The sequence below is a fragment of the Mobula birostris genome, chromosome 1 (assembly GCF_030028105.1).
Source record: "Mobula birostris isolate sMobBir1 chromosome 1, sMobBir1.hap1, whole genome shotgun sequence".
NCBI lineage: Eukaryota > Metazoa > Chordata > Chondrichthyes > Myliobatiformes > Myliobatidae > Mobula > Mobula birostris.
In genome coordinates, this window is record NC_092370.1 from 251112712 (window position 1) to 251125311 (window position 12600).

Genomic DNA, 12600 nt, shown 5'->3' on the forward strand with positions numbered 1-12600 from the left:
AGACGATGTTGGATCTTGTCATTAAGGTCGACATTGGAGGAGAGGTGACTTCCAAGATACGGAAAGTAGTCCACGTTTTCCAGGGTTATTTCGCCAAGTTGAAATGATGTTTTATCCGATTTGTCTTAATTGGTGACGGTTGATAGATGATCTGAGTCTTCTTGGAATTGACGGTAAGTCTAAGTTTCGTGGTATGCACGGTTGAAGGCAGTCAGAATCTGTTGTAGGTGGTTTTCTGAAGGAGCTGCAACACTGTTGTCATCTGCGTATTGGAACTCGATGAGGGAACTCGTGGGTGTCTTCGTTTTGGATTTGAGACGGGCAAGATTGAAAAGTCTGCCATCTGTTCGGTAGACAATTTCGATTCCTGGGGGTAGGTCATCCTTGATAATGTGATGATTGTCGCAATTGAAGATGGTGAACAAAGTTGGGGCAATCACGCATCCCTGTTTTACTCCTGATCTAACTTGAAAAGGCTCACAGTAATGTTGCTGACCATGACTGTGGCAAGTATGCCATCGTGGAGGAGTCTCAGGATTCGAATGTACTTTTCAGGGCATCCATAGGTGGATAGGACATCCCATAGGAGTTCCCTATGTTAAAGTCAAAGGCTTTGGTGAGGTCAATGAATGCCACATACAAAGGTTGAAGTTGTTCACGACATTTTTCTTGTAGTTGTCACATTGTGAAGATCATGTCGATTGCTCCACGTGATGGTCTAAAACCAGCTTGTGTCTCTGGAAGGATCTTCTCAGCTAAAGGCTTGAGCCAGTTGTTCATGATGCGGGTGAGGATCTTTCCTGCTGTTGCTAACAGGGAAATTCCACAATAGTTTCCGCATTCAGATCCATTGCCTTTCCTTTTGTAGATGGCAACGATTGCTGAGTCTCTAATGCCAGCTGGTACGTCTTCATTTATCCAGATCTTGATGAGAAGTTGATGCAGCTGATAATGAAGCGGGTTACTTCCAATTTTGTAGACCTCGGCTGGTATTCCATCGAGTCCAGCGGCCTTGTTGTTTTCCAAGGTTTTGATGGCTTCCTTGACTTCGTCAAGTGTTGGTATTTTGCTTAGGGAGTCATCAACGGGCTGTTTTGGAATGTTGTTAATCACCTTCCTGTCAAATGAGACGGTTTGATTTAGAAGGTCTTCAAAGTGCTCCCTCCATCTAGAATTGATGTCAGCATTGTTCTTCAGGATGGTTGAACCATCTTTGCTTTTGAGAGAGGCTTGACTGTGAGTGGATGGGCCAAAAATAGCGTTAGTTGTGTTGAAAAAGCCTCGAGTGTCGTTGGTGTCTGCTAGTTCTTGGATTTCCTGAGCTTTCTTCCTCCACCATTAGTTTTTCAGGTTTCGGGTGCTCTTCTGGACTGTAGCCTTGCATTCCTGATAGTGTTTCCTTTTGGTAGCCGATTGTTGGTCATTTTGTAAGGTCATGAAAGTTTTTCTCTTTTCATTGATGAGTTGTTGGAGTAGTTTGTCGTTATCATCGAACCAATCCTGATTTTTTTTTCATCTTGAACCAATGGTTTCTTTGTAGGATGTGAAGATAGTGTTTTTCAATTGATTCCAGTGTTCTTCTACAGATGGTGGGATTTGTTGAGGCAGTTGTTCTTGAAGGTTTTATTGGAACTCCTGTACATGGCTGATGTCTTGAAGGATGTCAACATTTAAGTTCTTAATAGTGTTCTGATTTTGGTGTTTCCTTTTGGGCCGAATCTTCATTCTCATGGTGGACGATATGAGTCGATGGTCTGTCCAGCACTCGTCAGCACCAGTAACAGCTCTTGTTATCAGTACATCTTGTTGATCCCAAGATCGTACGATGATGTAGTCGATGAGGTGTCAATGTTTGAAGCGTGGATGCTACCAGGAGACTTTGTGCCTGTTTTTCTGGCGAAATAGGGTGTTTGTAATCACCAGGTTGTGTTCAGCACATTTGGTGAGGAGGAGTATTCCATTGGTGTTGACCTTGCCAACTCCTTCCTTGCTTATTATTCCGGTCCAGAGCCTATGATCTTTCCCAACTCTGGCAGTGAAGTCTCCCAAGAGAATGATCTTGTTGTTGGGAACAGAGGAAAGGATGTGTCAAGTTGGGCACAGAAGTTCATCCTTACTTCATCTTCAGTGTCCAGAATTGGAGCATAGGCGCTGATGATGGTGGCATGTTGGTTCTTGACAAGTTGGATTCACAGAGTCATGAGACGTTCATTGATTCCCAGTAGCTGCTCTGTCAGCTTCTGAAGTAGGCTGTTTCGGATGGCAAAACCTACTCCATGGATCCTCGGTTGTTCAGGATCAAGTTCTTTCCAGAAAAAGGTGTATTGACCTTGCTCTTCCTTTAGTTGCCCTTCTCCAGCTCTGCGGGTCTCACTCAGAGCAACAATGTCAAAGTTGAATTTTTGGAGTTCCCGGGCAACAAAGGCAGTTCTCCTCTCTGGTCGGTCTGAGTTTGGGCTATCCATCAGATTTCGTATATTCCAGGTTCCAAATTTCACAAGTTCACTTCTCGATGTTTTTCGACCACATGATGGTGATCCCTCTGGACGCGGCTTTCCAGACAGGATAGGGTGAAGCAGACTACTTCTAGGGCACTTTTTCTAGCCCCTTCCCAGTTCAGGGTGAGCAGAGTGGATCCTAAATAGGGCTGCTCAGATGTGAATACTGCTGCCTAACAACTTTCCTGCTTCTGTCCAAAAGTTGATCAACTGAATCAAGTATTCACCGCTTTCGTGCCAGTTCTTGACTAGGAGCTTCCAGCTATCACATTGACTGCTCCCGTCGCCCTCCCCCGATTGCAGAAAGACTTGAAGAAGTGGCCCACAGAGCGTGTACTTGATGTTGCACTCCAAGAAGCATACGATACTTCACAATTCAACCAACTGATTCCAATGGCATGGAAACCACGACGATTGAAGCTGATGGATTTGTTGCAGCCTTCATCCGCCCTCACAGCCGTTGAGTTCGAAGTAACTTTGTCCGTCTGTTCCACATTGAGGTCTTGGTTGGATTGTTCTTTGTCAGGGACCTCACCCTCGACCTTACCGCCATGGGTGACCCTACCAGGAGCATAGCTCCAGACGGCATTGCTCTCGGGATCACAGGACCACACAAGCATGACAAGGTGACAATCCACGGAGAAGTACCTCCTTATACACCTCTATTAAATTATCTCTCATCTTCCTTTACTCCAAAAAGAAAGGCCTGAGTTCATTCAACGAACCTACCCAAGACATGGTCTCTAATCCAACTTTTAATTGGCATTCAAGTTTCCCCTGAGAAGGTGGTGGTGAACTGACATCTTAAGGTGTTCATAAGCTAATAAAGTTGTTATAATGCTCAGTGTGTAACACATTGATGCCACCATCAGGAGATAAGGCTGGCTTTTCTCTTGCAGCCAAGCAGAAACCAAAGCATTGTTTTGTCATCCCACAATCTATCTGACCCATGACTGTCAGGAAGGAGGGAAAGGAGCATCAGGACGAGGACTTCTGTTTTATGTGCTGTGTGTCTTATATGTTTTGTGGGTACACTATGATCTAGAGGAACATTGTTTCATTTGGTTCTATCTATGTACAGTCAAGTTAGACGACAATAAACTTGAATTTGAGCCTGCTAATCCACATACATGCAATCTTTCCTTGTCCTGATCTAAATTTAACACTTGCACAAATGTAACATAAAAGAAACACTGAGGACTCTATTCAGACAAGTTACTTCTTTTCTTGAGAGTGGTCAGTGATAGTAAAGCTCTGCATTTTCTAGTTTAAAAGGAGATTGCTGATAGGAAACTGCGTATCCAGCTGTGAACTTTGCAGAGTTAATCCCAAAGAACCCCTATCAGGAAATAATTTGAACAAAGGCCAGTCATGAAATAATATAGCATTTTGTTCTCCACTAATGATCACATCACATATCTGCAAAATCATACAATGAATTTCTAACATGGAAAACAGGCAAATAAACAAGAGAGTATATTTTGCCATTTACCCTATCCAGAAGCAAATGTTCTTCTTTCCATTTTCATCATTAATTTATTCAATTTCTGCCTCATCGATAACAAGACCATGGGACCATAAGATATAGGAGCAGAATTCAGCCACTTGGCCCATCAGGAGTGCTCTGCCATTTCATCATGGCTGATCCATTTTCCTCTCAGCCCCAATCTCCTGCCTTCCCCTCCCCCCCGTCCACCCATGTAACTTCATGCCCTGACCGATCAAGAATCTATCAACCTCTGCCTTAAGTATACATAAAGTCTTGGCCTCCACAGCTGAATGTAGCAATGAAATTCACAGATTCACCACTCTGGCTAAAGAAATTCCTCCTCATCTACATTCTAAAAGAATGCCGCTCTATTCTAAGGCTGTGTCCCCTGGTCTTAGACTCTCCCACCATAGAAAACATCCTCTCCACATCTACTCTATCAAGGCCTTTCAGCATTCAATAGGTTTCAATTTAGGTCACGCCTCATTCTTCTGAGTTCCAGTGAATACAGGCCAGAACCATCAAGCGCTCTTCATATGACAAGTTATTCAATCCTGGAATCACTTTCATCAACCTCCTTTGAACCCTCTCCAGTTTCAGCACATCCTTTCTAAGATAAGGGGCCCAAAACCGCACACAATGCTCCTACATTACATTCTTGCTTTTATATTCTAGTTCTCTTGAAATGAATGCTAACATCGCAGTTGCCTTCTTCACCACAGACTCAACCTGCAAACTAAACTTTGGTGATCCCTGCACAAGGACTCACAAGACCCTTTGCACCTCAGATATTTGTATTTTCTCTCTAGTTAGAAAATAGTTAACCCTTTCATTTCTTCTACCAAAGTGCATGGCTATACACTTCTCAACACTGTATTTCATCTCCCATTTCTTTGCCCAAATCTGCCTAAGTCCTTATGAAGCCTACTTCCTCAAAACTATCTGCCCCTCCACTTACCCTCATATTGTCTGCAAACTTTGCAACAAAGTCATCAATTCCATCACGCAAATCACTGACATATAACGTAAAAAGAAGTGGTTCCAACACAGACCCCTGTGGAACAACACTAATCACTGGCAGCCAGTCAGAAAAGCTTTGCCTCCTGTCAAATAGCCACTGCTTTATCCATGCTAGAATCTTTCCTGGAATACCATAGGCTCATAGCTTGTTAAGCAGCCTCACGTGTGGCACCTTGGCAAAGGACTTCTAAAAATCCAAGTACACAATAAAAAGTGATTTTCCTTCACTAATGCCTCCACAATCTCTTCAGCCACCTCTTTCAAAGCCCTGGGTTGCACACCATCTGGTCCAGGTGTCTTATCTACCTTCAGACCTTTCGGTTTCCTAAGAACCTTCTCCCTAATAATAGTAACTTCACACACCTTGACACTTGGAACTTCCACCATACTGCTAGTGTCTTCCAGAGTGAAGACTGATGCAAAATACTTATTCAGTTCATCTATTTCTTTGTTTCCCTGTTCCTACTTCTCCAGCATCATTTTCCAGTGGTTTGATATCCACTTTTACATTTCTTTTACACTTTATGTATCTGAAGAAATTTTAGTATCCTCTTCAGTATTATTTGCTAGCTTAACTTCGTATTCTATCTTTATCTCCTTAATTAGTTTTTTTAGCTGACTCCTGTTGGTTTTTAAAAGCTTGTTAATTCTCTAACTTCCCACTAATATTTGCTCTATAATATACCCTCCATTTGGCTTTTATGCTAGCCTTGGCTTCTCATTAGCCATGGCTGTGTCATCATGCCTTAAAAATATTACTTCCTCTTTGAGGTATATATATATAGTGCATTCTGAATTGCTTCCAGAAATTCCAGCCATTGCTGTTCTGTCATCATCACTGTGTTTGTTTCTCCCTGACTCTGTTTGTAAACCAACCACCTCATCTTCAGCACTATCATTCTGGCTCCCATCCCCCACCAAATTAGTTTAAACTACTAATGCTAGACATTAATATGATAACCTCAGAGCACTATCTAAGGAAGTTACTTCTGACCAGCATTCAAAATCCCCAATATTTACCTCTTTACCCAAGGTCTTTACCCAAGGCGGAGCAGACTCGATGGGCCAAATGGCCAACATCTGCTCCTTTGTCTTATGGTCTTATGGTCCTAATTTTTTGTTTTTAGTTACTGAAAACAATCTGCTTCTACCCATCCTCTCTAGTCCATTCGTTACTTTGAGGAACTTAATCATTTTGGTCTAGAAATGTTGCTGATCTAATAAGAAACAAATGATCCATCTATTAAGAGCTGCAATGAAATTGCACCATATGCACAGCCAATGTTAGTGCTTGCGAGTGATTTTCTGAACTGGAGATTCAAGATTGATTGATGCCCAAGATTGCTGCAGTACACAAGTGTAAAGGAGAACAAAATAATTGTAACTCCAGATCCGTGCAGCACAGAAAAACAAAATAAGGTAAAGAACATGATAATAATAATAATAATAAACACAATAAATATAAATATATAACAGCTTCTATACATAGAACATAGAATAGTACAGCACAGTACAGGCCCTTCGGCCCACATTGTTGTGCCGACCCTCAAACCCTGCCTCCCATATAACCCCCCCCCACCTTAAATTCCTCCATATAGCTGTCTAGTAGTCTCTTAAATTTCACTAGTGTATCTGCATCCACCACTGACTCAGGCAGTGCATTCCACTCACCAACCACTCTCTGAGTAAAAAACCTTCCTCTAATATCCCCCTTGAACTTCCCACCCCTTACCTTAAAGCCATGTCCTCTTGTATTGAGCAGTGGTGCTCTGGGGAAGAGGCGCTCGCTGTCCACTCTATCTATTCCTCTTAACAGATTGATCGTAAGTCCATAAAGTGACACTAGGTCTATACATTGATTCTGACAGGAAATGATAAAGTAGTGGTGGTTGGGGGTGTGGAGGGGGTGGGTTAGTGGGTGGAGGTGTCGATCAGACTTACTGCTTGGGGAAAGTAACTGTTTTTGAGTCTGGTGATCCTGGTGTGGATGCTACATAGTCTCCTCCCTGATGGAAGTTGGACAAGCAGTCCGTGAACAGGACGGGTGGGATCTTTCATGATATTTCCGGCATCTTTCTGTACATATAACCCACTCATGTCCTCTCTTACCTCCATTCAGGGCCCCAAACAGTCCTTCCAGGTGGGGTACTACTTCACCTGCGAATCTGCTGGGGTTGTCCGTTGTGTCTGGTGCTCCCGATGTGGACTGCTCTACATTGGTGAGCCTCGACATGAACTGGGAGACCTCTGTGTCGAGTACCTACACTCCACCCAGGAAATGTGGTATTTCCTGTCTCCATTCCCATTCCGACATGTCAGTCTATGGTCTGTTTAGCCACGATAAGGCCACTCTCAAGATGGAGGAGCAACACATCACAATCTGTCTAAGTAGCCTGATGGCATGAACAGCGATTTCTCCTTCCGGTTTTTTGTCCATCCCACCTTCCTTCTTCTATTCCCTACTCTAGCCTCCTACCACTTCCCCTGACCTGCCTATCACCTTCTTTCTTCTCTTTTTCCCATGGTCAACTCTCCTCTCCTATCAGTTCCTTCTTCTGCAGGCCCTTACCTTTTCCACCTATTACCTCCCAGCTTCTTACTCCATTCTCCCTCTCCTGCCCACCTGGCTTCACCCCTCACATTCTACCTTGTCCTCCTTCCCTTCTCCCACCTTTTTCTTCTGACTTCTTCCCCTCCCCCTCCTTCACTTCATTTCCAGTCCCGATGAGGGGTCTCAGCCTGAAACTGTTTATTCCTTTCTATAGATGCTGCCCAACCTGCTGAGTTCCTCCAGTATTTTGTGTGTGTTACTATGAATTTAAACAGAAGCTTTAAAAGATGACATACCTTCAGTTTGGTCAGTGTGTGCATATCAGCTATGAAGTCCAACAATTCGCTGATGTACTGTCGCATGCATTCCATTGCAGCAGTTGTGTACTGCAAAAGAAAGAGAACGTGATCAATAAACAGTATGTGGCTTTCTATACAGTAAAACCAATATTTCTGTGAGCTCTGTAAGGAAATAATTGCTTGTCGTTCAAGGTGAAGTTTTAAGAATGGTTAATTTCAAGAATTATTAATATCAGAGCTCATACTTCCCTACATTATAAACAGCAATTGTGCCTCATCTGCTGTGAACTGACATGGCATATCCTCAAAAATATCTCATCCTTGAAATATTTTTCACTGCTTCTTCACTACACTACAGTGTTACAAGACTACATCAGCATCCTTCAGTTTATGTATGGGAGCAATTTGCAAGAGCTTTCTCCACAACCAACACCAAGGTCACTGCACAGCAGCTAACAATTTGATATATCAGCTGGAAAGCCCTTCGGTACCATCAAGATTTTCAATGGGGAGTTTCTAGCCTCATATAAATGTCTCTGATTAGAATTAAGGAACACACTTTTATATGCAAAAACAAGAGAAAATCTGCAGATCCGCTCTGTCCGCCAGAGAAAGCAGGATCTCCCAGTGGCCACACATTTTAATTCCATGTCCCATTCCCATTCTGACATGTCTATCCACGGCCTCCTCTACAGTAAAGATGAAGCCACACTCAGGTTGGAGGAACAACACCTTATATTCCGTCTGGGTAGCCTCCAACCTGATGGCATGAACATTGACTTCTCTAACTTCCGTTAATGCCCCATCTCCCCTTCGTACCCCATCCCTTATTTATTTTTTTTATTATTATTATTTTTTTCCCTCTCTCTCCTTTTTCTCCCTCTGTCCCTCTGACTATACCCCTTGCCCATCCTCTGGGTTTTTCCCCCCCTCCCCGTTTCTTTCTCCCTTGGCCTCCTGTCCCATGATCCTCTCACATCCCTTTTGCCAATCAACTTTCCAGCTCTTAGCTCCATCTCTCCCCCTCCTGTCTTCTCCTATCATTTCGGATCTCCCCCTCTCCCACTCAAATCTCTTACTATCTCTTCTTTCAGTTAGTCCTGACGAAGGGTCTCGGCCTGAAACATCGACTGTACCTCTTCCTATAGATGCTGCCTGGCCCGCTGCATTCACCAGCAATTTGTATGTGAGTTGCTTGAAATTCCAGCTTCTGCAGATTTCTTAGTGTTTGCGGTTTTAAAATCTGCAAATGTTGGAAATCCAAGCAACACACAAAATGCTGGAGGAACTCAGCAGGCCAGGTAGCATCTATGGAAAAGAGTACAGTTGATGTTTCAGGCCAAGATCCTTCAGCAGGACTGGAGAAAAAAAGATAAGGAAATGAGGAGTAAATTTAAAAGGTGGGGTGGGGGGAGGGGGGCAGAGCAAGAAACACAAGATGATAGGTGAAACCGGGATGGTAGGGATGAAGAGCTGGGAAGTTGATTGGTGAAAGAGATACAGGGCTGGAGAAGGGGGAATCTAATAGGAGGGGACAGAAGGCCATGGAAGAAAGAGAAGTGAGGAGGATCCCCAGAGGGCAGGCAAGGAGATAAGGTCAGAGAGGGAAAAAGGGATGGGGAATGGTGAAGTGGTGGGGGGGGGGGGAGGGGGGGAGTGGGGCATTACCGGAAGTTAGAGAAGTCAATGTTCGTGCCATCAGGTTGGAGGCTACAAAGGTGGAATATAAGGTGTTGTTCCTCCAGCCTGAGTGTGACCTCATCACAACAGTAGAGGAGGCCATGGATAGACATATCGGAATGAGAATGGGAAATGGAATTGAAATGGGGGGCATCTGGGAGATCCTGCTTCTTCTGGGGGACAGAGTGTAGGTGCTCGGCAAAGTGGTCTCCCAATCTACGTCAGGTCTCACCCATACACAGGAGGCCACACATGGAGCACTGGACACAGTATAGGACCCCAGTATATGACCCCAACAGACTCACAGGTGGAGTGTCATCTCACCTGGAAGGACTGTTTGGGGCACTGAATGGCAGTGAAGGAGGTGGTGCAGCTCTTGTTCCGCTTGCAAGGAAAGTGCCAGGAAGGACAATTGGACAAGGGAGTTGCATAGGGAGAAATGGGGAGGAGGGAAAGATGTGCTTGGTGACGTGATCCCGTTGGAGGTGGTGGAAGTTCTGGAGAACATCTCCTTCATTCTGGAATGAAAAGTCTTATCCTGAGAGTGCCCTGCTGAGGGGCCTCAGCCTGAAACAGCGACTGTACTCTTTTCCACAAGGCCTGCTGAGTGTCTCCAGCATTTTGTGTGCGTCACTTTTATATGCAGATTTCTTTGCACAAAGTAAACAATTACTGTATTTCTTTAAAGAACCTAATGAATCACAATTTACCAATACAGTATTTAACTGTCTGATATGGAGGAGGGCGACTGCACAGAATCAAAAACTAAGCTGCAGAAAGTTGTGAACTCAACCAGCTCCATCCACCGCGCACAGTACCCTTCCCAGCATCCATAACATATTCAAGGTCTGATGCCTCGAAAAGACATCATGGATCATAAAGCACGACAACCCTTCGGTCCAACTAGTCTGTGCCAACCTGGCCTTTTGCCTCATCCCATCTGCCTGCAACTGACCAAAGAATGCCATACCCCTCTCCTCCATGGGCCTATCTAAATGTTCCCTAAATGTAATAATTGACCTCCCATCAATAATTTCCACTGGGGGGTCATCCACACTCATACCACTGTCTGAGTGACGAAATTCACACTCAAATTCCCCTTAAATAGTTCACCTTTCACACTCACCCTGAGGGGAAAACGTCTGCAAGCATTCACCCTAGCTATACTCCTCACAGCCAATCAAAAAAGGTTCCCTTTATTTCTAATCCTTGACTCTTGCTAGTATCTTTCCTAATAAATAAATAATACTGAGAACATGAGTTGTGGAGTCTGTAGGTTGTGGAATCAGCTTAGTTAATATCTTCCCTGCAGGTAGGTGATCAAAACTGCACAAAATACTCCAAAATTCACCTCACCAGCATCTTATACAACTTCAACATAACATCCCAACTCCTGTACTTAGTGCCCTGAGTTACGATGGCCAATGTGTCAAAAGCTCTCTTTATGAGCCTGTGGTGCCACGTTCAAAGAATAAAGTATCTCTATTCTAAGGTCCCTTTGTTCTATTGCATTCCCCAGTGCCCTACTGCTCACTGTGTAAGACCCACCCAGGTTTATCCTCCCAAATTGCAACAGCTCACAACTGTCTGCATTAATTATCTAATTAATCTAGAATATGGTACATAATAAATAGCCATCATAACTTCCAGTTCATCATCAGAATACACCGTTGCATGTTTGTAAGGATACAAATAAAACGTTACTTTTTCAGTTTGCACTTACTGAGGACATCCTACTTCATTCCAAAACCACTAACGTTGAATAGATGTGGACAAGTTCTGAGAATTCTGCAAGTGTAACTGTATCCCAGGAATTCAGGCACTTCAGTCCACTTTTGCACAGGTACAAGGGAACAAAAGATGTATTATCTGTTGTGTTCAGGTACCACCTGCAAGACTACTAGCTACTTCTCATCACCAAAGAGGACTGAGCTCTCACCTTGGCCACTAAAGTCCTTCTGATGAAAGTACTGCCACAATGTCATTGAGTTCCAGGATTTAGACTCAGCAATGATCTTAGTCAGGATAGTGTGCACTTGGAGAGGAAGATACAGATTGTTTTCCCATTCACTGATACCTTTGTCCTATCAGTGGTGGTGGGCAGAGGTCTGGGAGAATCTTTCCGAGTTCCTTACTGAGGTACTTTGACAATGATACACACTGCAGCTTAGTCAGTATCGATCATGGAGGTTGCATCCCAGCTGTTGAGGTAATATGCAAGCCAGGGCAGTGTGATATGGAAAACAAGCTGTTGCCCATGTAGCATCCCCCCCACCCTTGCTCTGCATCTGATGAATCCAAAGGAATGGCAGCAACTGATACACTTTGGTAACAGCAGCATCACAGGAGTTGCCAGTCAGCGTTGAACTCAACGTAGGACTGCCTTAGGGACTCCAGCTCCGGATATTTCCCTCGGGGTTTATTCCCAAAGCCTTCTCCATGCGTGGGTATAGCTGCAAGGTAGCGGAGTTTTCCTTCCCCTAGATGAGCTACTAACCATGGTTAACAACCCCCATCTGCTCGAAGTCATGATGCACTAGTCATTGAGGTAATGAACAAATAGGATGATAGTCAGATTCCATTCGGGCTGCCTCATTCTGCTTCTTGGGAGCCAACTGAAATGAAGCAACACTCACAACACGCTGGAGGAACTCAGCAGATCGGGCAGCATCCGTGGAAAAGATCGGTCGACGTTTCGGGCCAGAACCCTTCGTCAGGACTGTAGAGGGAAGGGACAGAGGCCCTATAAAGAAGGTGGGGGGACGGTGGGAAGGAGAAGGCTGGTAGGTTCCAGGTGAAAAACCAGTAAGGGGAAAGATAAAGGGGTGGGGGAAGGGAGGCAGGGAGGGGATAGGCAGGAATGGTGAAGAAGGAATAGGGGAAAACACAATGGGTAGTAGAAGGAGGCGGAACCATGAGGGAGGTGATAGGCAGCTGGGGGTGGGGGCAGAGTGACATAGGGATAGAGGAAGGGAGGGGGAGGGAATTACCGGAAGTTGGAGAATTCTATGTTCATACCAAGGGGCTGGAGACTACCTAGACGGTATATGAGGTGTTGCTCCT

At 44.4% G+C, this 12600-nt stretch overlaps 1 protein-coding gene across 1 annotated transcript in view; it reads right to left on the reverse strand.

Moving 5' to 3' along the window:
* The window catches only part of LOC140194116 (protein unc-79 homolog), a 338541-nt gene that overhangs the window by 33159 nt on the left and 292782 nt on the right, over nucleotides 1-12600 (reverse strand). The window contains exon 41 of the mRNA XM_072251578.1: nucleotides 7855-7944. Within this exon, the coding sequence (XP_072107679.1) occupies nucleotides 7855-7944 (90 nt within the window). The remainder of the gene's footprint in view (nucleotides 1-7854; nucleotides 7945-12600) is intronic.